General features: G+C 48.6%; 7 protein-coding genes across 7 annotated transcripts; 4 read left to right on the top strand and 3 right to left on the bottom strand.

Annotated features, from left to right (window-relative positions):
- Nucleotides 1-2226: 2226 nt before the first annotated feature.
- Nucleotides 2227-2687, top strand: FPRO_07821 (uncharacterized protein; the record flags this gene model as incomplete). Its single annotated transcript, XM_031234081.1, has 3 exons — nt 2227-2346; nt 2404-2451; nt 2502-2687. The coding sequence occupies 3 exons, from the start codon at nt 2227-2229 to the stop codon at nt 2685-2687; spliced, it is 354 nt and encodes a 117-aa protein (XP_031083854.1).
- A 611-nt stretch (nt 2688-3298) lies between these two features.
- FPRO_07822 (uncharacterized protein) lies at nt 3299-3766 on the bottom strand (the record flags this gene model as incomplete). The annotated part of the gene is made up of 2 exons (XM_031234080.1): nt 3299-3593; nt 3678-3766. The coding sequence occupies 2 exons, from the start codon at nt 3764-3766 to the stop codon at nt 3299-3301; spliced, it is 384 nt and encodes a 127-aa protein (XP_031083853.1).
- A 379-nt stretch (nt 3767-4145) lies between these two features.
- On the top strand, nt 4146-4548 carry FPRO_07823 (uncharacterized protein; the record flags this gene model as incomplete). Its single annotated transcript, XM_031234079.1, has 2 exons — nt 4146-4280; nt 4330-4548. 2 exons carry the CDS (start codon nt 4146-4148, stop codon nt 4546-4548), a joined length of 354 nt encoding a protein of 117 aa, XP_031083852.1.
- Nucleotides 4549-4609: 61 nt separating this feature from the next.
- On the bottom strand, nt 4610-6632 carry FPRO_07824 (uncharacterized protein; the record flags this gene model as incomplete). The annotated part of the gene is made up of 5 exons (XM_031234078.1): nt 4610-4987; nt 5038-5432; nt 5481-5587; nt 5639-5774; nt 5831-6632. The coding sequence occupies 5 exons, from the start codon at nt 6630-6632 to the stop codon at nt 4610-4612; spliced, it is 1818 nt and encodes a 605-aa protein (XP_031083851.1).
- Nucleotides 6633-12409: 5777 nt separating this feature from the next.
- Nucleotides 12410-14565, top strand: FPRO_07825 (uncharacterized protein; the record flags this gene model as incomplete). The annotated part of the gene is made up of 3 exons (XM_031234077.1): nt 12410-12490; nt 12560-12869; nt 12923-14565. 3 exons carry the CDS (start codon nt 12410-12412, stop codon nt 14563-14565), a joined length of 2034 nt encoding a protein of 677 aa, XP_031083850.1.
- A 1626-nt stretch (nt 14566-16191) lies between these two features.
- Nucleotides 16192-19461, bottom strand: FPRO_07826 (uncharacterized protein; the record flags this gene model as incomplete). The annotated part of the gene is made up of 1 exon (XM_031234076.1): nt 16192-19461. The coding sequence occupies one exon, from the start codon at nt 19459-19461 to the stop codon at nt 16192-16194; it is 3270 nt and encodes a 1089-aa protein (XP_031083849.1).
- Nucleotides 19462-20530: 1069 nt separating this feature from the next.
- On the top strand, nt 20531-21085 carry FPRO_07827 (uncharacterized protein; the record flags this gene model as incomplete). The annotated part of the gene is made up of 3 exons (XM_031234075.1): nt 20531-20665; nt 20722-20826; nt 20879-21085. 3 exons carry the CDS (start codon nt 20531-20533, stop codon nt 21083-21085), a joined length of 447 nt encoding a protein of 148 aa, XP_031083848.1.
- Between the last annotated feature and the right edge of the window lie 725 nt (nt 21086-21810).

The raw sequence follows: 21810 nt of genomic DNA, 5'->3' as shown, positions 1-21810 counted from the left end.
TAGGTATCGCTACGTAAGGGGGTTCACCGTCCGTTGAGGCACGGGCTAAGAGGTACGTATCCAGAAATGACGACAGTGTCGGATTTGGTATCGCTATTCAGGGTTTCGACAGGGGCTTGCTGGGGGGTAAAGCTCGTTTCGCTGGGGCTACCTTCTTGGGAGCTGAGCTGCAAGAATGCTCGCCTGTTCGTTGTCGAGCACAAGTGAATAGAATACCTTGCGATGGTTGCTTGTCAACAAATTTGGTGGGCGCGGTCGGAGGTCGCGCAGCAAGCTGCTTGGTCCGAGTCCCGTGCTTTGATTGGCAGCTGATGCATGAGCAGGGGATCTGGGGTTGTTAGTAAGAAGCTGGGAGTGGGATTCACGTGGAAGTACAGATAGCTCCAATCTTGTTGGAGGGTACGCTGACTGCCGAGCATTAACCGCAAGCCAGCCATCATCCGGTCTTCGTCAGCATTGAAACAGCTGCGTCTGTTCAAATGCCAATGGGTCTGATGGTGTTAATTTCATGAAACCCGTGGACTTCATGTTCTCCCCGATTCGTTTCGCTTTTGAGTTCACGCTCCTAATGTTGACCTCCGCCTTTACTTTCGCTTCTGCTCCCGTTCCCCGCGCTTCATTTGTGGATCACCTCCGTGCACCAGCCATGGCATTCATTGAATCTTGTTCAACTTCAACGTTAGTTGTGGTTCTCTAGCTGTTTAATTCAGTGATATAGGCGAAAACGGACTTGCGTGCCTCTGAGAGAAACATGGAACACTTGAGAACCCTGTGGCGCCCTTTGTCAATAATGCCAAAGCCGATTAACGCGTTCTTCATCGTGAGATTAATAAGTGTCTTGATTGGCAAATACTCCCCTGATAATTGCCAGCAACTAAGACCTCTTCGCCTCGCTACTCCGGAAGTTGGGGCATATGAACCGAAATGAAAATTACTCAGAGACATCTCGTTTGCAAACGCAATCCTTGAAATGCCTTCGAACAGTCGAACTCATATATGCGTCTGCCTGGCTAAGAATCCCTCAAGCGGCTTGTCACCACAGAATGAATGAGAAACTCGAGACATATCCAGGATGCCGTAACGTAATCCTTCAGGCGCCGCGGCGCTTCACAGAATCCAGGATCAGCCATCCTGTTTCTCATGATACTTCTTTTCAAATCAAGGCTAAGGGACTGGGGATAGCAATTGGTGTCTGATGCTCGGTCGCCTGCAACATCATTCAGGAATGATGAACTGAAGCTTCGAGAGGCTCTGGCGTTAGTAGTAGATCCAGTTTTCGAGTGCAAATCACAACGCTGCGACTAGGACAAGGGTTTTGAGATCTCCAATTGGCATTTGCAGCAGAGCAGTTCGCCTTGCAGGAGATCGTCTGAATTCAACGGCATGGTCGTGCTAGCAAGTTTTGAAAAAAAGATCAAAATTACTTGGTTTTTGACAGTTTCGAGAAAGAGAACGGGGTTCTGTGTCGCTTACAGGATCGGCAACCTGCAGACTTATTGGTCAAGTGGCTTTGCGTGCCCGTTGCCCCTAGATCAAGAGATGCACATGGCGCTTACTTCACCCAATGAGTCCCACGATCGTCTAAAGCTTGAGCTGTGGTAAGCGCAGATCTGGGTTCGTCTGAATAGAGCATGACTGTCATCGACGTGATCAGCCTTACGGACATCCACCACAGCCCCCATATTAACTTATTCACGCACGTATTCGAGGAGTAGTAAAGTCTGGGTTCAACAAGGGTCCTTTGAACTCCCTCCGCGCGGCGTTATTGGCACCAGATGCACCCGTTTGATATTTGCCACGCTGGCAGGGCGGACGCTGGACACCGCTCACCAATGACCAACCACACCTGATTCGCCTCACTTTCAAAGGCTCACGGCGTATGGCAGGGGTTTCCTGCCGTATCTGTTCTGGTTACAAGGAGCGACAAAAAACACATGCAGCAAATCAAATCTGGGTACCCCTTGAAGACCTTCAAATTCGTGTTGGGATATCATGCTGTGGAGCGGTGAGCATAGTCACACGCATCAGATTAACATACCTTGGGTTCGCATACATTAGCATGAAAGGTACCCTCTAACCGTCAGGCACATCGTAACCATATCTTGTAACTTAGCAGGCTGTGCCAGATTTGGATAAATACCCTCCCTTGGCCCAGTTCATACTGCTTTATCCTTCCCAGCCTGTCTCGATATTCGTAGATTCCTCAGTAGAATCGATTGTGCGACCATGTCCTCTTCAATGAACAAATACTGGATCCCGCATCAAGACATTCACAGAAAAGTCATCACTCAAGAACTCCAGTATTATCTAGGACCCCAGGCTACAGTTCGCCCATACACGTTGGAGGTATCTCTTTGTCAAGCTAGCCCAACGGCTATCCTTTGCTCATGAATTCGAACGTAGGGAGAGGATGGATTCCTCATCACCACTCCCGGATCCTGCCTGACAGATGTTGGTCGCTGCTGGTTTGTAAACGCCCTCGGTTGGTTGACATTTGATAGGAACAAATCGATGATATTTGTCGAAAGTCGAAAGATCTGTGGGATCGACAGGCCGCAGCCAAGGTCCAACAGAATCCCGAGAAGTTGCTGAAACGACCGTTACATCAGCCTGTCATTGTTTCGAGAGGGTCGTCCAGAGACTCTCATCGACGTTACCACGACCGACGCCGGCAGGATGAAGATTGAGTCCCAGCATGACTCAGCAGTTAAGACCGTGTTACCTCTCCACCTCTCCAGTGCTCCGAGGGAAGCCTGACAGATATCTGTGGGGGAGTTTTCTGCACATCGAGGGCTGGCAGCTGCAGCCATCATCCCCCCTCCCCCCGAATTTGAGGCCCGTGAAGCAACTTGTGTTGGAATGCTAGAGTGCGGTGAAGCGAAGGGTTGCAGGCTGCAAATAGCCATGAAGCAGAAGCTGTCCGGTGCCCAATATAGATATGTGGAGGATGAGATACCCAATTGAGTCAAATTAAGCAAGTGTCATGATGGTTGCCATGTCTGTCCACAGACACGGTGCCATCTGGCATGATTCCAACCCAACAGAAACCATATGAGTGCAAATACTGCCCAAATTTCATTTGTTTTGGGCATGTAGCAGGTCTGGAGCTGCACGAAAGCATAGGAGTGGAGTCGTCATATTCGGGACCCGGCAGTCTTCGTGTTCCAATCGGATTTTAAGTTGTATGCTGCCATGCTTGTGTGATCGTGCGCAAGTTTAGGTAAATAGCGATGAATGAAAGCTGGATCTGATAATCCCACAGTTTGTTGGCTGCATGCGCTACATGCCTTATGCTAACTCATTTTGAATCGAGAAGCTTTTCGTACTTCTGAAGGTCCATGGGACCAGTTGACCAGAGGACTATGGCTTGCACACACACCTGTTTCGACTCTTGGTATGGTTGTTTCTTATCACGAGTCATCTTTTGCTCTGTGATATACCCTATCACGTTGACAAACTCGCCGACACGTGTTTGCTCAGCTGTGAGGGATTCTAGAAGAAGGCTGACATCCACCACAGCAGTGGCATTGCTATCTCTTGGATAAAGATGACTGAGGAAGAGACAGGCCGAAGAGGTTGAGTAAGAAGTGACGCTATCTTGGTTAGCCAACAGTATACACCGTGAATGAATTTGTGAGTAAGCACACAAAGAGTGGAACAGTGTTCACCGGTCATACCATCCGAGGAATCTGACTTTGTCACCGACAGGTACAGCAGGGAGATTCGACAGCAAGTGAAGCTGAGAAGAAACTGGGCCCCGCGACATGCCCGTTGCGCGTGGCTACTGGGGGCCTTGCTAGGGGATTTTGAGGCCCGAAAGATGTGATTATGCTGCAGCTCCAGAAGAAATCCCTCACAATCAACTCTACTGGTGACATAAAAGATACGGGGTAATGAAGGGATTTAATGGAGGTTGAAGATGCAGTTTATCTTTGATGTTGACTTCACGTGAAATGGGACACGGAAAACTATATGTACAGTGCGAGTTTTCTACACCTTCGTCATTGCTCGAAGGATATGGGTAATACAGTGTAAATTCGCACTATCTTCATGTACCCTATATCACCAGTGTTTAGGTTATTGTGGTGGGGGTTCAACCACATCTCTTCTTTTCATCAAGTCGCGTACTGGTCGATTCTACCAAAATGTCTGTTGAGTCACCTCCAAGGTTTATTTACAAAATTGTCCCATCGCCGCCTGGTGACCCTTTTCCTAAGGAGCATCCATTATCAGAACTTGATGAGAATGATGGCTTCGTTCATCTGAGCACATCCACTCAAGTGAGCGCTTTTCGTAGGCCGTGTTATTGTTTACTAATGCAGCTTACAGGTACCCAAAACCGCTGGCTTGTTCTTTGCTAGATCATCTTCACTTTGGGTCATCAAACTTGAATTCAAGCAGTTTGCTGATTCCATCAGATGGGAGGGCGGTTTTCCTCATCTGTATGGTAATTTCGGGGCTGACAATGTCGACTCGACTGTGAAATTTGTTCGTCAAGAGAGTCAAACATGGGGTGAAGTGATGGCAAAGTCAGAATGGCTGAATTGAATATGTTCTTTTATTTTGTGAGGAGTGGGTTTCTAGGGACTGCCTCTCCGTAATCACATATCTAAAGGCCGAGATCCTTCTCGACCATACCCTTACAAATGGGGTGGTAAAAATCCTTGTTCTTCTCGAATGTTTGCAATGCCAGCTGTCTATCCACCTTGTTGAGGGCGCGGAACAAAGGGCGCACAAACTTCATTCGACCAACTCGTCCAAGCAGAGTGGCGGCGTCTTGGTAGATGGCAGAATCATGAGCTTTGAGAGCAATTAGATAGTATGCTGACAAAATTTCGACATTCTTAGACGATAAGAAATCGTAGGTTTTCCCCATGAGCCGCGCTCGGTCTGCGCTCAGCTCACCGGACTGCTGCACCTCAGCCAAGAAGACAAGTTTCTGGTTGGCAGTAAAGTTCTCAAGATCCTTGGCGCTTGGTGTAAAGTTCTGATAAAACGTTAGCGTAGAGATGCTACACCATAGACGGCGATACTTACAGCGTCTTTCCACTTAGTTGCGAGGTCGTAGCACTGGTTCGCCAATGTAGTGTCGAACTCAGGCTTAGGGGGTAGACCGGGCGCGTAGAACTTCTCCTCCCAGTTGATCTCGGCAACATTCTTGGAGATTTTTTCATCCCCGAGGTTGTTAAAGAAGTCAAGGAAGGTTTGCTTGAACTCGAAGGAGTCGAGAGACTTGCCAGACCACTTGGTAAAGTAGAAAGGGATGAACTTGTCAAAGTTCTCTCGACCAACAACGCCCTCTAGGTAGTAGAGGAAGTGGAAGCCCTTTTCGTACGCAACGGTACTATAGACATCCTCAGGGTCGACCCCCTCGTGCTTTATGATAAGTTTAGTGTATTCATGGTCCTCACCGAAGAGCTCCACAGCATCCTCTGTGATATTGTCAGCCGAAATCTCAATAGCAATATGGCGTTACGCACCAAGAGCTTTCCATCCGATGATGGAGGAGAAATCAAACTCGGCATCACCGTGGATGGCTGCTTGGATACGACGCTCAAGGTACATCGTCCAACCCTCATTTAGCCAGCTGAGCCTCATTAGCATCATCACTTTAGGCGATTGGTCATTTTGAACTTACAAATGTTCCCAACTGGCATTGGAAACCAGGTTGCCACTCCAGCTGTGGCTCAATTCGTGGGCAATGACGTCCACATTTTGACGATCACCACTGATGATAGTAGGTGTAGCAAACGTATAGATGGGATTCTCCATACCTAGAGTCATATAGGTCAATTTATTTTCTTGCCTTTTGACTCATAGCAAAACCTACCTCCATAAGGGAAGCTTGGGGGTAAGACCAGTACGTTGTAAGCTCCCCACTTGTAGGGGAAAACGAGCTTCTCTGCCACTTCCATGAACTTCTCCATATCACGCTCCAGCTCCCATTTGCATTCTTCCAGCTCATTGGGACCTGTGGCGACAATACTTCGAGGGCCAATAGGCGCAGTTGCAATATCGCCGGAAGCTACGGCGAAGAGATAAGAGGGGATAGGGACCTTTTGCTCAAACTCATAGAGTTTCTCTTCACCAGGCGTGGCACTATGGTCTCCCACAGGAACACCACTCGCAACAACTGGTAGGGAAGAAGTGAGCTTGAAAGTGAAAGTGGATTTCACATCAGGAGTGTCTTGACACGGGAAAATAGAGCGGGCATTGATAGCCTGGCATTGGGAGAACATATACGGATGCTTCTTGTTCGAGGTCTGGGCAGGAGTAAGCCACTGCAGAGCAGTGCATTTGCTCGTCGTCTTGAGGTCAATGGCGAGATCAATCAGTTCACCCTTTGCAACTCCGCCTGGCACATGGATATGAAGAGGGGCGCCGAGGGGTGCATTATACTCTTTCAGTTCCCACTTGGACTCTGTTGAATTGATACGGATGGTAGAGATATCCACATATCGAGAGTCAAGAATGATCTCGTTACTCTCTTTCTCGGTCTGTGACTCAAGCTGAAGAATAACCGAGCCCTTGAGCGCCTTTTCCTCAAAGTCGATCTTGAAGCTAGCAGTCGTATGGCGAGTTCGCCATGCGCTATAGTTGGAGAGGGTGCTGGGATCACGATTGGCCGCCATATTGACTGTTGCGAATGTTCGTTTTAGATTGCGATTGTGGGTGGTTTTGACTTGACAAGTTCGCAGAATGGCAGGTTTCTTGAGTGACGAGAACCACGACATGAGGGTCTGTCGAATCGCCAATGACACAGCTTTATTCCAGTGGGCACAGTGAGGTATGACAACAAGGCGTTTCCATTCAGATTCCTCTTCTAGAACATCACGTGAGATGGCCCGCGCAGTAGACCACCTTCCAAAAGGCGTATCAAACATGAAAATAGTGGCATTCTCTCAGAGGGACTTTTGTATGTGAACTGCCTTAGGTCCGTTAACGACACCAAATTGGAACAAATTGATCGAGCAGTTTCGAGTCAAGTGATGCCATGCCTGTGTGTGACTGTTCTTCAGGTCTAGTCACGTGCAACAGACCTATGGTAATGCAATCGATGATCGAAAATGGCCTCCTTCGGGAATTGGCATGACATCCAATTCCCCATAGCACGGAATGTCAGGCCGGATCTGTAGTAGAAGTCACGATTTTCCTGCCAGAAATGCCTCTCACGACTGACTATTCAGTCCGGATACTCATTGTAATTGGAAAAACCTGGCTATCTTCACAAAGGCATTCCTACCATTATCATGTGCTATTATTCGTGGCCCAAGATGCCGACAGATATCTATAACCAACTACGGAGTATAGCCAGCCAGTCTGTTTATCCCCAGTTACGGGCCATGGGATTGGGAGGCTTAGGCTCGGTAACAGGCTTGGCACACCTGAACAGGGCTATCATGGAAGTCAGAGGCGAGAGAAAACGTCCGGAAGAGAGAAACTCTGATATCCGTTCTAATTATATCTTAAAGCAGATAGGGCACCAGCCAAAGCTTGTGTAGAATACGATAGGTCCGAAGCTCTCATCATTATACGCCCTTATTCTGAAATACATAGCGTTTTAGAGAATAGATACATAAAACGAGCAACTGCTGTGACGGCAAGGCTAAGAGTAGTGTTTTGCTTGAGTGGGAGCTAATATGGTTTTTCAATTCGAATCCCCTGAGCTGGAAAACGAATTCGACTTTAGGGTCTAATCGGGCTAGACCAGCCGTTGATGGGAGCTAGGTTTTCGAGAATATTTCTGTCCTAACGGTCAAATTGACACGATATCGTGGGTAATATTTGGGCAGATATTGTCATCTCCGAGCCATGACAGGTTCTCCGATGTACCGGTATTTCAGTAGGAGCAAAATTGAGGACCCTTCATGATCCTTGGCCAACTTTGGACAAGGGATCATTAAGGGTACTGAGGCCCTCACCATACAATACTTTGGAAGTCTCTGTCTCTAGAGAGACAAGCAGGCTGCAACCTTTGTCACAAACAAGGCCTTCGCTCACTTGATCAAAATTGCCACCTCGCGATAGCGGAATCCTTTCTAGGTCAATGCTGTGCTGGGGACACTCCGTATAGGACGTCATGACGGCACTGAAGAAGTCTTTGGAGTTGATCCTCCCGGTCAAACTACTTGACGCTGCTGCAGGAGGCGTCATGGTGAGGGAGCAAATATCACCCCACGAAACCACCAAACCGCAAGCGAGCCTGGGCCGGGTCTGCGGTGGTAACGGTGCGAGTTGACGGGTGGGGGATCCCAGCTGTTGATTTAATGCAGGGGACGTGCAGAAGCAGTGGAGGCTTAGATTCTTGCAAGCTATCCTAGGTAGCCCTGTTTGGTAGCTTCTACCCTGGTCTTAGCATGCGGGTGCTATCGAGTTGAGTCAACATGGGCATTGCTACTCAACGTCTTGACCTGACGAAACCGGCTTTTACATGAAGCGGTCTTAGAAATAGTAAGAGGTAGGGTTGCCACGCTGCCAAGCCTCCGTATGTGTTGAAGACTTGCAAGTGGTTGATTGATCAGCGAAGATCCTCGCAACTTCATCCAACGACGAGGCCTCATTCTTGTTTGAAACATGCTCTTCATTGACCGAGCTGAATCATTCCGATAGGTCCACTGCGGCTATCTGTTCAACATTTTTCTTTGCCTGCAACTGCACTATCATTACTCTGATATCACCAAAGGATCATAACATAGAGCAGATCTATTGTCCCTTGGTGATCACTCCTGAAGGTGTCCCACCACTGAGTTGGTGCATGTATTATCTATAGGTAAATACCCTGGTGTTGCCTACGAAGTCAATACCCATTGTAATTATCTGTAGCCGAGATCTTAGATAGGAGAATGAAACCGACTAGCCGTGCACGAGGTGATATCTAACTACAATGTGGTCAATGATCCGCGATATCTAAGTTGGCATGTAGGGCTGCACCTAACTTTCACTTCCACGTGTTCTACCCTAGGCACATAAGTGAAGCGCCACAAAGTCACCCAGACGGCTGGATGTCTTAATTGTTCAGGTTTAACGGGTTGGGCAAATGGGTAGGAAAGATCCGGACCAACTACTGAAGGTCTATGGACGCCATCTCCCCTGTCATTTGACGCTGTGCTTACCCGATTGTTCAGATATCTGTTCCTGAATAGGATGCCAGGTTGAAGCTTGTTTCATGTCGAGGGGCTGGGCGAGTCTGGTTTGCCTCATGGCTTGGCTTGAATCACTGACGAACCATATCAGACATGCAGGATCTTGTGCTATTGCACAGGGATAGCTGAAGGGCAGATGTGACGGGAATACCCAATGCCTCGAGACCAGTATTGATGCTTCAGATAATAACTGGGCCGCCCAGGCGGGTGAACAAGAACACTACCAGTTGGCTGATACTTTTCCCCAACAAGGAACAATGTCAATTTGTCTCATTCAGGTCCTGCACTTGCCTTGAGAGCACGATCTTTCAGTGAGTATAATCATGGCTATGATCAATGAGTAAGGCAAATGATCTTCACCCAGTGACAGCTGAAACTGACACCGGAGGTCTGAACACAGACCAATACTGGCTGTTGTTGGCTCAAGACACCTATCATTTCTGCTTTGCGATCACTCACCTTGATGGAAAAATTCACCTATACGAACATGGGTGGTTCAATTGGAAACACCGGCGTTGAGGATGTGTGCCTAGATCTGAGACCTTCTAAAACCATCGGCAAGGGTGATATGTTCTAATTGACCCTTGACCGGGTGGATAACCCGGACCGACCGCAAGCACGGGACAGAACAAGGGGCCCATGCTTTCTGGCAGCTCAACATAAGCGAGCTCAGCTACGAGAGTTGAAAAAGGCACAGCGCCGTAGATCAAAGACGGTTCATGCCATCATGGTGAGGGGATGGTGCAACAGCTTCACGATGTTGCAGTGCAGTGGACCAGTCCCTCGAGATGGCATATTAAGCCATTGTATAGCTATATGGACGATAATATTGCCCTTTATAGCGTCGTCCGGATAACACAGTAGTAAAGGATATGCCTATCGGAAATGATCAATGTCCAGCCACTTGATCAACATCAATGAACCAAGGGAGTAGGAGATTCGCCACGTATGGTTACAAACTACTGATGACCAAAACAACCCGCACCGGATACGAAATGAATCGTCGACTAGCTCCAAAATCGGTTATGTTTCAAGAGGCAACACGAGTTCACAACATACTATAGGTAAGGTTATTTAAATATTCCGGCCAGGGTTGCAAGGAGAACTCCGGCGGACAGTGGAAAGAGGAAACGAAGCGGGAAAAGCAAAGAACAAAAAAGGGCAAAGTACCTAGTTATGTAAGATTGAATGACGTACAATACAGTTCAGAAACTTTAGGAAACACCGGAAACATATCATATGCAATATGCAATATGCAGCAGTCCACACTTGTCAGCATGTTTCGAGACGTTGCCAAAAGCCTATGGAAGTAGTGCCGAGGGATGGGACGAAGGGTCTTCATCTTGGCCGGAAGTCACTTTAGTATGGTCTCTATTCTCAAATACTACAGTCAGTGCCGATCGACTCTGTAGATCAAGCGGGAATTCTCTGCTCGCCCTTGTTCTAATGGACGTTGCATCCGGATTTTGCGTCTAAGTGATCAACGTTGCCTTGTGTCGGGGATAAAGCCACCGTTGGTATCCCTGTAGCCGTTGGAGGGAGAACAAAAGCAAAGAAAGTCGTGCTCTAGCCAAGACAAAAACACTATCATTTGTCAAGTCGTCATATTCATGTGATATCCCTAATATGCATACTACAATTATATGACGGACAAAGGAACCTCGACTATCAAAATCTTAATATGGTGGGGGCAAACATGTTCTGCAATAGTTACCAGTAAAATGATCGCTAGGAAAACAAGACGGCATGTAGCGGCATCTTTGCAATATGTGACACAAGATAACTGGAAAACTCTAAGAGTAGTATTCGGACCCTATCCTACAGAGACGCGTCCATGATGTACATCGGATAGTCGACTATCCGCACCGCACGTGAGGGAACATGAATAATGAAGCCTTCAACTCTGATAAGCAACATGATGATATAGTTGCAGTGCAGGTTGAGCTTACTCGTGCAATAGTTGCAATTGGCTCATGCCAGATTGGATTTTCGAAACCCTACCCTCCAGGAGACATCTGCTGTAACCATAGAACATGTCGAGCGAAGCAACCCAACGGCACCGCTAACCCGTGGGGCGTGCCTCCCGTCCGTTTTGACCTCTCCTTCCAGATTTGATACGTGATGGAAACTGAAACACGCCTTCCACCGGGAGTGTCTCTGTTTGTAAAAAGCCATTGCCCAACTTGGAAGGACTGGTGCCTTGGGCTTTCGTCTTTCCCTTGTGACGAGATAAATTCATCAGGAATTTTCTCCCTCCTTTTCTTTTCCTCTCGCTTGTTGAATTTGTTAGTCTTAACTGCATCACCGTGATAGACAATCGCACGAGCCACAGTTATTCATTTCCTCGTGGACGATGATTGATGGGAAGTTTCCGTCTTTGCTTTGGGAGCTGCGTGCCAAGACCCTCCGGCTCAACTAGTCACAGTACGTCTAGGGTCTGATCTCTGCCCGTCATGGTGGAGAAGACACCCCTGTCCCGGTTCCGCTAACGTAGTAGCCGAGGTTGGGTCCAGGGGCAGTATGAGACATGGGTTGACTAAGGAGTTCTAGGGAGTTCAGGAAGTGATGGAGAGCAACCAAAGAGCAAAACCGCCGAACGAGGCGTCGAGTAAAAACCGTGGGCAGCCACAAAAACAAATTCAGATTTCTGACAGGCCCTGTTGATCTATTCCTTTTTGCGAACCCACCCCGAGCCCGGTTGAGAAAGTTTAGGCCGTCCTGTGCCTTGCGGGGAGCATGGACCATCCGTCAAAGAACCATGACCTTCGTCTGCTCGTCAACTTCATCTTAGCTCCTGGTCCCGCGTGCCCCAGACCTCTTTGTGCTCCTATCCCATGCTGATATCAACTATTCTGGATGTCTCTAGTGTCTGGGGGCGTGACACCATATCCTGCAGGCGGGGCCATGAGTTCTAACCAGGATTCAGGCCCAGGGCCTGATTTCCCATCATGGACTGTCCAGAACAAGGGGTTGATTGAGGCTGCTCTCCGCTAAGTGCATGTCCAACCACAAACGAAGAAAGCTAACCGGAGAGCTCACAGCTTGGCGCAAAAGCAATGTCTGGGATCCCTTCCACAGCTAGAACTGTTATATACCATCTGTCCCAGGAATCCGAAACACTTAAACCGGACCAGTATTGTTGTGCTTCATGCTATAGCTTATTGCTCTCATCTCCACGGTAGTGCCATCTCGCCGTGGCAATTAATCTCTGACACCCTCCTACTTCCCATTGTGGCAGCCCGATCTAGTAGCATTGTTTCGACGCAATGGCTCATATTGCCAAGTGCCTCGTCGATATCGACACCACCTATATAACCAAGCAGTCTTCGCAATCACCCAACGATTCGGTATGAACGTTCTTCCTGTGTTTCACTTTCCTCTTATTTAACCCAAGCTTACATATGCTTCCTTTTCAGAAATTGTCACCATTACCTTCACAGGAGAAACCATTTACTTGGAGAATGCAACAACCTGATCCGTCGAAGAAGTATCAACTTTTTCCAAAGGAGAGGAAATTGCCCGTTCTCAACAGCAGCAAAGCGGTAGACCCGGACAAGGCAACCATGGGACCTTCAATTACAGCAAGTGATAAGACAGACAACCAACAGACAACACTCAATGGCTTGAAGAAGCGGCTGAATCAACACAGCCTGGCTCGACGACGCAAGATCAGTGTGCCTGAAGTTGGACCTATGACAACCGTTCAGGAGCTTTCAATGGACTCTCGTAAGTAGCACGCTTGGCAAAGGTTGTTGGATCCTAGACTAATGTCCTCATAGCAACAATTCCTGGCCGCCCACCTTTCCACGAGCGCTCCATCAGCGCACCTGGCAATTCGTCCAGAAACTACCATCTTACCGATACTTTTCTTTTTGCATCGAGCGATGACGAGGGCCCCGACCCTCAGGCTTCGATGAAGGGTGAGACCGAGGCGGGCTCTAGAGGCGCAACTCCAACTTCACCAAGACACCTGGCCCCTTTGGTCATCCCTAGACGAGGAGGACAGTCGCCCTTACTCCGCCGCCAACAGTCGTTGAACTGCTTCCCTGTAAAGAACGAGCCTCTTCGAAGGGGCCGCACCAGCGAGTCATCTCCCCAAAGCTGCACCTCTTTCACACCGAACTCTTCCATGCCCGATCTTACAACACCAAAGTCCGCATCAACAGGCTCAACGACTCCCATCCCAGTGTCTGCACCACTCATGGAGCCTCAAGCTGAATCCCCTCAACTCTCTGATGGACGTTATACCCCTCCCGTTGATTCAATTCGGGCAGGACATCGAAGAGGTGGCTCAGAATCTTCCGTGATGGACAGAGGTCGTCCTAGGAAGAGGCGTGATCAGCGTACCAATAACGGACCGATCATCCAGAGGACAGAATCGAAGAGTAGGATCACTTCAGAACAAAAGGCCTTTGAGAACCTGCCAGTTGGTGTGAAACATTCGGAGGCTTTAGAGAAAATCGAAATGCCAGAACTTGCGTTGCTTCAGAAGCAAGCTTATGAACAGGTCGGACGCTTCGAGGTTCTGAGGGCCGAAGATGTTGAGGCGCTCTCAAAGGAACTTCGCCATTTGGATGAGAAGACCGAGTACCTTCGCCGTACTTACACTGCCCTTCGCTCGGGTCGCAAAAATCTCCACTCCCGCATTTGCCAGTACCTGCGTTCGCCTCGCGTGGCCAAGTTCAGTAACGAGTCTATGCTGAAGCAGGAAGAGGCACTTACCGAGCTGGATGCCTCAATTGACGACTGGGTGAACAAGCTGGAGCAGGCTGAGAACAGACGTACTCGTGTTCGCCAGAAGTTGCTTGAACACGTTGCTGCAGCTGCTTGTCTCCCTCTTGGCGGACCAAGCATGACACGTGAGCCCGTAGTGAGTGGCCCATCCTCATCTGGCATTGGCAATATATCAACCCCACCTCGGAGTCCTTCGAAAGAGACCGCTATCTCACCTCGTACTGCCAGTTCACCTTCTCCTCAACGTGTTGTGGCTCAAGTACCCAGTACGATCCTGGAACAGCCTGTGATCGAGGAAGAGGCTACGAAAGAAAGCGCTGAACGCGTGACCAGCACCGGATCTCTCAATCGCTCTGACGTGGAGAGCATTCGCATCTATGCCGGTGACGATGTTTATGCTCTGTTAGCCGATGTTGAGGATGAAATTACCAAGATGGGCAAGCAGCCGGTATATGAGCCTATGCCCCCAAACAACCTGATCGAAACAAAACGCATCGAACTTCACCGTCAGAGAAGCCACGAGCTACTGAACGGACTTTCCGGAGAGGCACACGCAATGAAGAAACGGGACTTTTCTGAATGCCGTGCCATTTCTCCTCTTGCATCTCCACCAACCTCATCCACCAAACAAAACGAACAGGCCGAAGATGACCTGCCTCTACTGACGAATGTTGTCTATCGCCCTTGATGAGTTTCAGCATATCTCTGATATTTGTCACCATAGTCCTGCCAAAACTGTATCGCATTTCAACGATTCACGGCCAAACCATTTACAACAATCCTTTGATACCCCTACGGCATTTTCTACATTTTTTTTTTTTTTTGCATATTTGCGCTACGTCTACTCATGACATTTTACGGCTGCAACAGCATATCATGCATTCCTTGTTTTATTATGTATCATCATACGGCGCAAGCTGGAGCCTTCTGTCATTTATCACAGTATTTCCTTTCTTGAACTGAGTTCACTTCCTTTATTGTATTAATGCACTGTTAGTTTGTTGCATATATCGCCCTACCATAGTACTACTCTTAGTTTCTTCATAATGATATTATCTTGGCATGTTTTCTGCCAAGGCGCTTTCAACGTAACTCCCTATCTTCTCCTCTTTAACGTCACCACGGAAGAAACCCGCGATGTGATCAAAGAGGCATGTAGTATTGAAGTGATTCTTTGTGGGCTTGTGATACAATGCGAGATGTGGGCATAGACAAGGGTATTATGCAGCCTTTGGGGTTGTCCGTACCAAGATGGCAAGGAGACATGCATGGTACGTACTATGCATACGCCTTTAATTGCCAAGCAACTTTAGGTTTTAGAAATTGAGCCTGCAGGATCGTCGGCTATAACAAGATGATATGTGATAGTTTAGATGGCCAGATGTGACAGACTGAGGCCCAAACAAACCATGCGTGCATCCTGCAAAAGCAATCAGTTTCTCGAATCTAACTCATGTTAGAAGTTGACCGAGACATTAATTACCAAAGCGTATAGCGACCTATGGAACTGCTTCTCGAGGCCGAATAAGTACGTAGATGTTGTAATTTGGTGATGCAGCCCGCGGCTACCGCCAAACATATCGTTTATGCCTCTATTCCTGTTGTTGTCATCCACGCCCGCCCCTGTATACCGTTCATCCCAAACCCCTGTTTCCCTGCGGGTCTTCTTTTCCCTCTCCACGTGCAAACCAAGTGAGCGGTCAATCATCGACAATTATCGTACGATATGGTTTACAACGCCTCTAGTTCATCTGCGATATGCCGAACATTGCCCCATTGAGCACGCAGTGGAGAGGACCAGTCGGAAATTAGTGAAGGACCATGATCGGAAAACGATCTGCATCATTCGGAAACAAGGGCTATTCTTTGTAAAGCTCGCAATGTGGACACTCCCGATGTTGTGATTATACGGAGGTCGAATTATCCGTGGAGTGATCCTTTTTGAGTTTTCTTCGCGGATACTTCAACGACGGTAGAATGGGGGCTTGGACCGAAACGCATGTTGCAGTCTCTTGGCGTTCAGGTGCGATGGCACTTGGCTCGAGTCAGTTTAACGTGTCTGTGGGTGTTCCATATTAATAACGACGGAGACCATCTAGGCCTTTCTCGTCTGCGTATCTATCATTACAAGATGCTCGCCCCTTGTGCAATAACGAAGAGTACCATCAATTCCTTTGCTCCATTCCGTTGCCAGTTGCTGTCCCTTCCAAATTCGTATACTCCACCGTGCACTTCGTGAGATGAGCCAGCCCCCGAATGCACCGAACACCATTCATGTTGTCCCATCACATTAAATATTACTCGTACCAACGCTCTAATGCGTCACAATTCGAACAACCTGTAAGATCAGGCCAAAGAGGAGCCCTCTTGCCACCTCCTCAATCTGCAGACAGTCAAAGACTCGGCCAAGTGCTTCGCCAGTCGCCGCCTGGCCCATGACACCCATCAGGGCAGCTGGAAGACCACTCTGGATTAGCAGTCGGCGGGCTTTGACGCGGAGCTTCTCCTTCTCATCGGCTGTAAGCTCAGCTGGCCAGCCCGCGAGCTCGTGCTCTGTTGGCATCATATTTTCTCGTATCTTGCGAAGCTGTTCCGCGATGCCTGAATCCGATGTATTGGCATCAATAACGGATTTCTGAATCAGTGACTGTACAGTCAAGAGAGATGGGTTGCCAGGACGCAGGAGGAAGGATTTTGCAGCCGCTAACAGAGTACGTCGAATATTCCAGGCCGATGACAGGGTGTACATCTCGTTGATGACAGCGAACAGGAGCTCAACTGCAACACGAGTCTCGGGCTCTGACAGAGGGGTATACTGTTTACCAGGCTTCAATGACGCCCTCTTGCCGTCAGTCACTGAAGGGGGAGGTGTTGGGATTTGCGGGGGGGCCTTGCGGTCCTGCTGTCCCTTTGCACTCTGGCTATCAATATTGGCTTCAGGCAAACCATAGTCGTCCGGGATCTGATCGGGAGGAGGCGGGAGCTTTGTAAAGTCGAGGCTAACAGCTGATGGGGATCGCAGCTGAGCAAGGCTAGGTGCACGGCTATGCTCCCGACTAGGAAGAGCACTTGCCGATGCTGAAGCAGACTCTTTACATTCCGAACGGCTGGTACGAATGTCCGCATCCGACTCACTTTGTGACTGATAACTAGGACGACGCTCCATGGGTGGCATTTTCCCTGGCTGCAATGATACAATAGACGAGCGTTGGCTATCCATGCTATCTCTCGCAGAGCGGACGGGAGATCTTACACCGCTTAGCTGGCTGGGAGGTGTCGAGATCGACAGCCGGCTAGAGTTAGCAGTTAGATCTACTGACTGGGTAGATTTCCTGCTAAGACCAGAAAATGTACTTCCAAAAACTCCAGTGACACCACCCACGAGACTCTTGCCACCCTCCATGGCACCCTTGGGCCCTGATGTTAGGGCGTCTAACATACCCTTACCCATGGTTTCCCATCCAAAGCCTGCTTTAGATTCGCTGTGGGTATGCCCCTTTGACTTTTCGAGGAATCGCTTCATGCCTTCGCTTTCAGCTAAGCTCTGGTACCAACAAGCATCTCGAAGGTATCTTTCCAGTTCACCGCGCAGAGATTCACGAGTGTGAAGCTTCCAGTCCGGCAAGTCTTTATGAAGCTCGGTGAAAGCAGTTGCACCAGAAATGTTGGCAATTCGTCTAAGGATTTCATGCAGGGTTTCAAAATCTGCGTATCTTCGTACGATCATCCATCCAGGATACGCAGTCGCTGACGGCTCAACCTGCACCCAGTAGTCCCAGTTAGGTTTGCTGCGAATTCTGTTTGGCTCGCCAGGGGTATCATCGTGGAGAGTTATTGTGGCATTGTGAAGGGTCAGAGGAGCTTTCTTAGGGGCATCCTCTTCTCCTTCATCTGCTACTTGTCCTCGTGGTACAATTTGATCGAAGCTAGTGAAGCGAGTTCCGTCAGATTGACGAGGGGACGACTCAGGGCTGGAGGAATCCATCGGTGATCGAGGTGTGACAGGAGTTTGGACGATGTCACTCTTTGAGAACCCTTCCGTTGATGTCGCCAATGGGAGAGGCACATCATGTTTCGTAGCAGCTGAGAGATCTGGCGCACCAGACAACCTTTTTTCAGCCATGTTTAAATCCTTTGGTGAATGATGGAAAGAAACTACCGACGCGTGTTTTCGTCGTGCTTCTTCTTCCGCAATCATGTCGTTCATGCGTTTCATCTCTTGCATGGCTTCATCCATCTCTTCCTCCGCCTTGCTCAGCTTCTTCTTGTGGCCAAGAGGTTCCTTGCGCCGAGCCCTTTCTGTCTCCAAAGAACTTCGCCCTGGCTTTGCGATCCCAACGTTTCCGACATTTCCATCCAAATCCGCGAAGGCGTTGGTTGCCACCACGCTCGATTCCGGGGCTCGCTGCATGCCAACATCAATAGCCTGATTTAGGTTTGGTTCGCCAGCTTCTAGCAAATACACGATCCATCCATTAATCCAATCTGCTTGACTGCAGGTATGAAGTGTCTTTTCAAGAACCGAGTTCGCGAGGATCTCACGTAAGAAAACCCGGGCAGGGTCGCAGTTGTACGCGTTTCGGTCCAGGAAACCAAGAAGGTCCTCGGCCACCATTTTGAATTTTGACGCTTGCTGACGTTGATTCAAGAGATTGGCCAAATGGCAGTCGGGGTTGGATGCCAGGTAGTTGTAAACGGCGTCGGCGGCAGTCATACTACTATCTGGAGGAAGCTCAGAGAAAGCGGATGCGAGCTCGGACATGAACACGATGATAATGGAAGATGAGTTGGTAAGAAGATCGAGAAAGGCATCCGCAGGCCGCTTTCGGCTCAGGTGGCTAGAAACGGAGAGAAGGTAAGATGTGAGCGTCTTGCGACACGCCAAAGGAAACGAGTGGTCAGTCGGAACAATCGGACTGTACCACCACTTAACATAGTCCCTGACAATAGCATCGACAAGGCCCCCAAGTGCCTCACGGGTCTCTGGTCGGAACTCGTCGAAATTTTTCAGAGCCGGCTCTTCATCATCGCTGCTGTCTTCGCGCTTCTCTCCTGTCTGGTTGTTTTTGGCCTCCAGAAGCCTATCTATAACGTCGATCCCTCGCTCTCGTCGCACAGCTTTGGCGAGCTCTGGGTTACGCGCTTCCCACGAAATGAATCCGGCAACTCCGCCCAAGGCGCCGATTAAAACGAGACCTAAGCGTCCCATAGTGAAGTATGTGAAAGCAGCAAACCCAACTGCGACGCCGGCAAGTGACTCTGAAGTCGCTGTGGCAAAGAAGTGGATGACTTTTGCAATTGGAGTGCCATCTTCAGTTGCAGTTCTTGTATTGCTCGTTTCGGTTCTCGTGGAATTCGTAATGGGGTTGTCAGAGGTCATTGCGTCGTTTGTTGCAGTCATCTTGTTAGCAAGATCATTTGCATCTGATTGCTTATCTGTTAACAGCGGCTTGTCGTCGTCTTGTGTCTGTGAAAGTGTAGGCAATGGCGATCCATTGAGTGCTATAACCTTCGGCTTTGACGGGTTCGTAAAGGAAGCACCTGGCTGAGGCGCATTTTGGTTGGGGAATGCGGTTGGACTCATGGGGAATGGAAAGCTGTCTAGGGTCGTTTCGGTACGCAATCCAGATGTTGAGGCTCTCCTAACGAAAGAAGGAGACACTGGAACCCAGGTGAGCTCCCGTAAGCATAGCCAATGGAAATAGAGAGTTGGATGAGAAACGTGAAGAAAAGTGAAACCGAGAGCAAGAGGAGTAAAGCAGTAGACTAGGTAAATGTAGGGAATGAAATGAAGGAATCATGCAAGGTTTGGAATTTGTCTGGAACGCTGGGGGTAATGGATGTGGTCGAATTACAGCAGGCGCAATAGCTGGTGTCGCGTGTCTGAGGTGCCAGGTGGGCTTTTTTAGCCTCAAATTGCCGAGCATTGGAATTGCTTGTCTTCAAGTCTTCAGGGGTCATGGCCCCTAAACCCAAGGGTAGGGCTGCGACCAAGAACTGAAGAGAAAGCTTGATAAAATACGCTGTGAGAGGGCATGCCAATTTCATCCTAAATTTGTTCGAATCTTTCTATCACCCAAGATCGAAGTAACAAGTTCATGCTGGTGCGGTCCGTGTCACAAAATAGTGGACTTCAACTGCCATCGTGCACTAAAAACGGCAACAAAGTCTAATGCTGCCCCTGATTTATCTCCACTGCAGAGTTACGGCGTCCAATCTTTCTTGTGTAATGTCTTGTTTCGTTTGATTACCCTTGCCAGGTTTATGTACCCTAGGACGCCTTGACGTGATCAGTCGATCTTTAATTTACTTGATGTAAGATGGTGAAAACTTGAGTGAATATCTGAGGTGACGAGAGAGGATAATCCTGAACCTACCTAAACATGCAAGCCCAAGGTATCGTGCCGGAAAGTTTACGACCGCATGATAAGATCCAATACGTACCTGAGGTGGTTTGCCGAGTGGATCCAATCTTGATATATCACGTGCATTGGTGTCACATCGCGCGTAGCTACCAATCGCGTCTCCTCCAGGCTAGGAGGCAGGTCTAGTTCAAGCTCAACTTTCAAGCCAAGTGACAGACATCTCAACATCTTCTGAACGAAACAGTATTAGAGTGTCCAACTTTTGAAAAGACTTTTACGATTCTCAAAATGGCCCGCACATCTGCTGCCAAAAAGCGCGCTGCCGATTCTGACAGTGAGCCCGAGACTGTTTCTAAAAGAGTCAAGAGTGGAACATCAGTTGAGTCGGACGGTAAAGATGATGATGGAAATCCATTCTGGGAGGTACGCGAGTTCGAAGCATCTACCGTTGGGCTCGTGCGCTAATAGGACGTGTTCAGCTCTCAAACAAGCGCCGTGTTGGTGTATCAGACTTCAGCAAGAAAACCTTTGTCAATATTCGCGAATTCTATGATAAGGATGGCAAGTCTTTGCCTGGCAAGAAGGTATTTCTGGAGGTTTCATTCACCTTGGACATCTCACTGATTAGTTGAGTAGGGTATTTCGCTTTCCATCGAGCAGTACAATGCTTTCCTTAAGGCTGTTCCACAGATCAATGCTGTTCTTCGCGCCAAGGGTCTCGTAGTTGAGGGTGACGTTGCAGACGAGCCTGAAACTGCTCTGATTCCAGCTGCCAAGGCTAAGAAAGAGCGAAAGAAGTCACCGAAGGCGAACATTGAGACCACCAGTGAGGAAGAGGACTAGAGCGGCGTATCCGGCATTTTCTTATCGAATTTTCTTTCTAACGTCTTTTCGCACTGGAGTAGGGCTTGTGTTAGCACTACGTATACCACACATGGAGTTTTTGGAGTCGCGGTCATCACGCCCGTGGGGCCCAATCGGTGATTTGTGCATGGGATCACCTTCTGGCTCTATGTCAGAATGATAGATTTCAGCAAAGTAACGAGAGGAATAGTAATATAATCAAGGCTCATAGAGCGGACATGAAATCCAGAATGGTCAATGTATAATCGCATCGGACCTATGATGACAAATACCATGCAAACAAGGTAACTCAAGTTAATTACAACATCTAGCATAGCGAAAGACTTGGTCTCGTTATGCAGCAGATAAGCTTTACTGGAATATATCAAAATCAAGATTCACATTGATGGCAACGGTCCTGCTTTATCAAGGTAAAGCCATGGGGTCATGGGGGGTTTATCTGCAGCAAGAGTCTTGCCGATCTGAAACAGAGCCTATACGACGATGTGAACAAGCAAAACTTCAAGAAATGACTTACTGGGAACACGTTATTTGTAAGATGGAAATATGTATGTCACACCGGGTTATCGCTCAGCCGTTCGGACTATCGCAATCATATGGGGCAGCGCAGCTTTACCAACTACTGCACTACGCAGTTTTCCAATGTCCAACTCGCACCGCTTGGCTTTGTCACTCGGAGGTTGAGGAGATCTCCGTCAGCCTTC

The sequence above is a fragment of the Fusarium proliferatum genome, assembly GCF_900067095.1.
Source record: "Fusarium proliferatum ET1 genome assembly, contig: FPRO_scaffold007, whole genome shotgun sequence".
Taxonomy (NCBI): Eukaryota; Fungi; Ascomycota; class Sordariomycetes; order Hypocreales; family Nectriaceae; genus Fusarium; species Fusarium proliferatum.
Note: the sequence above shows the minus strand (reverse complement) of the source record. Positions and strands in the feature narration are given on the sequence as shown.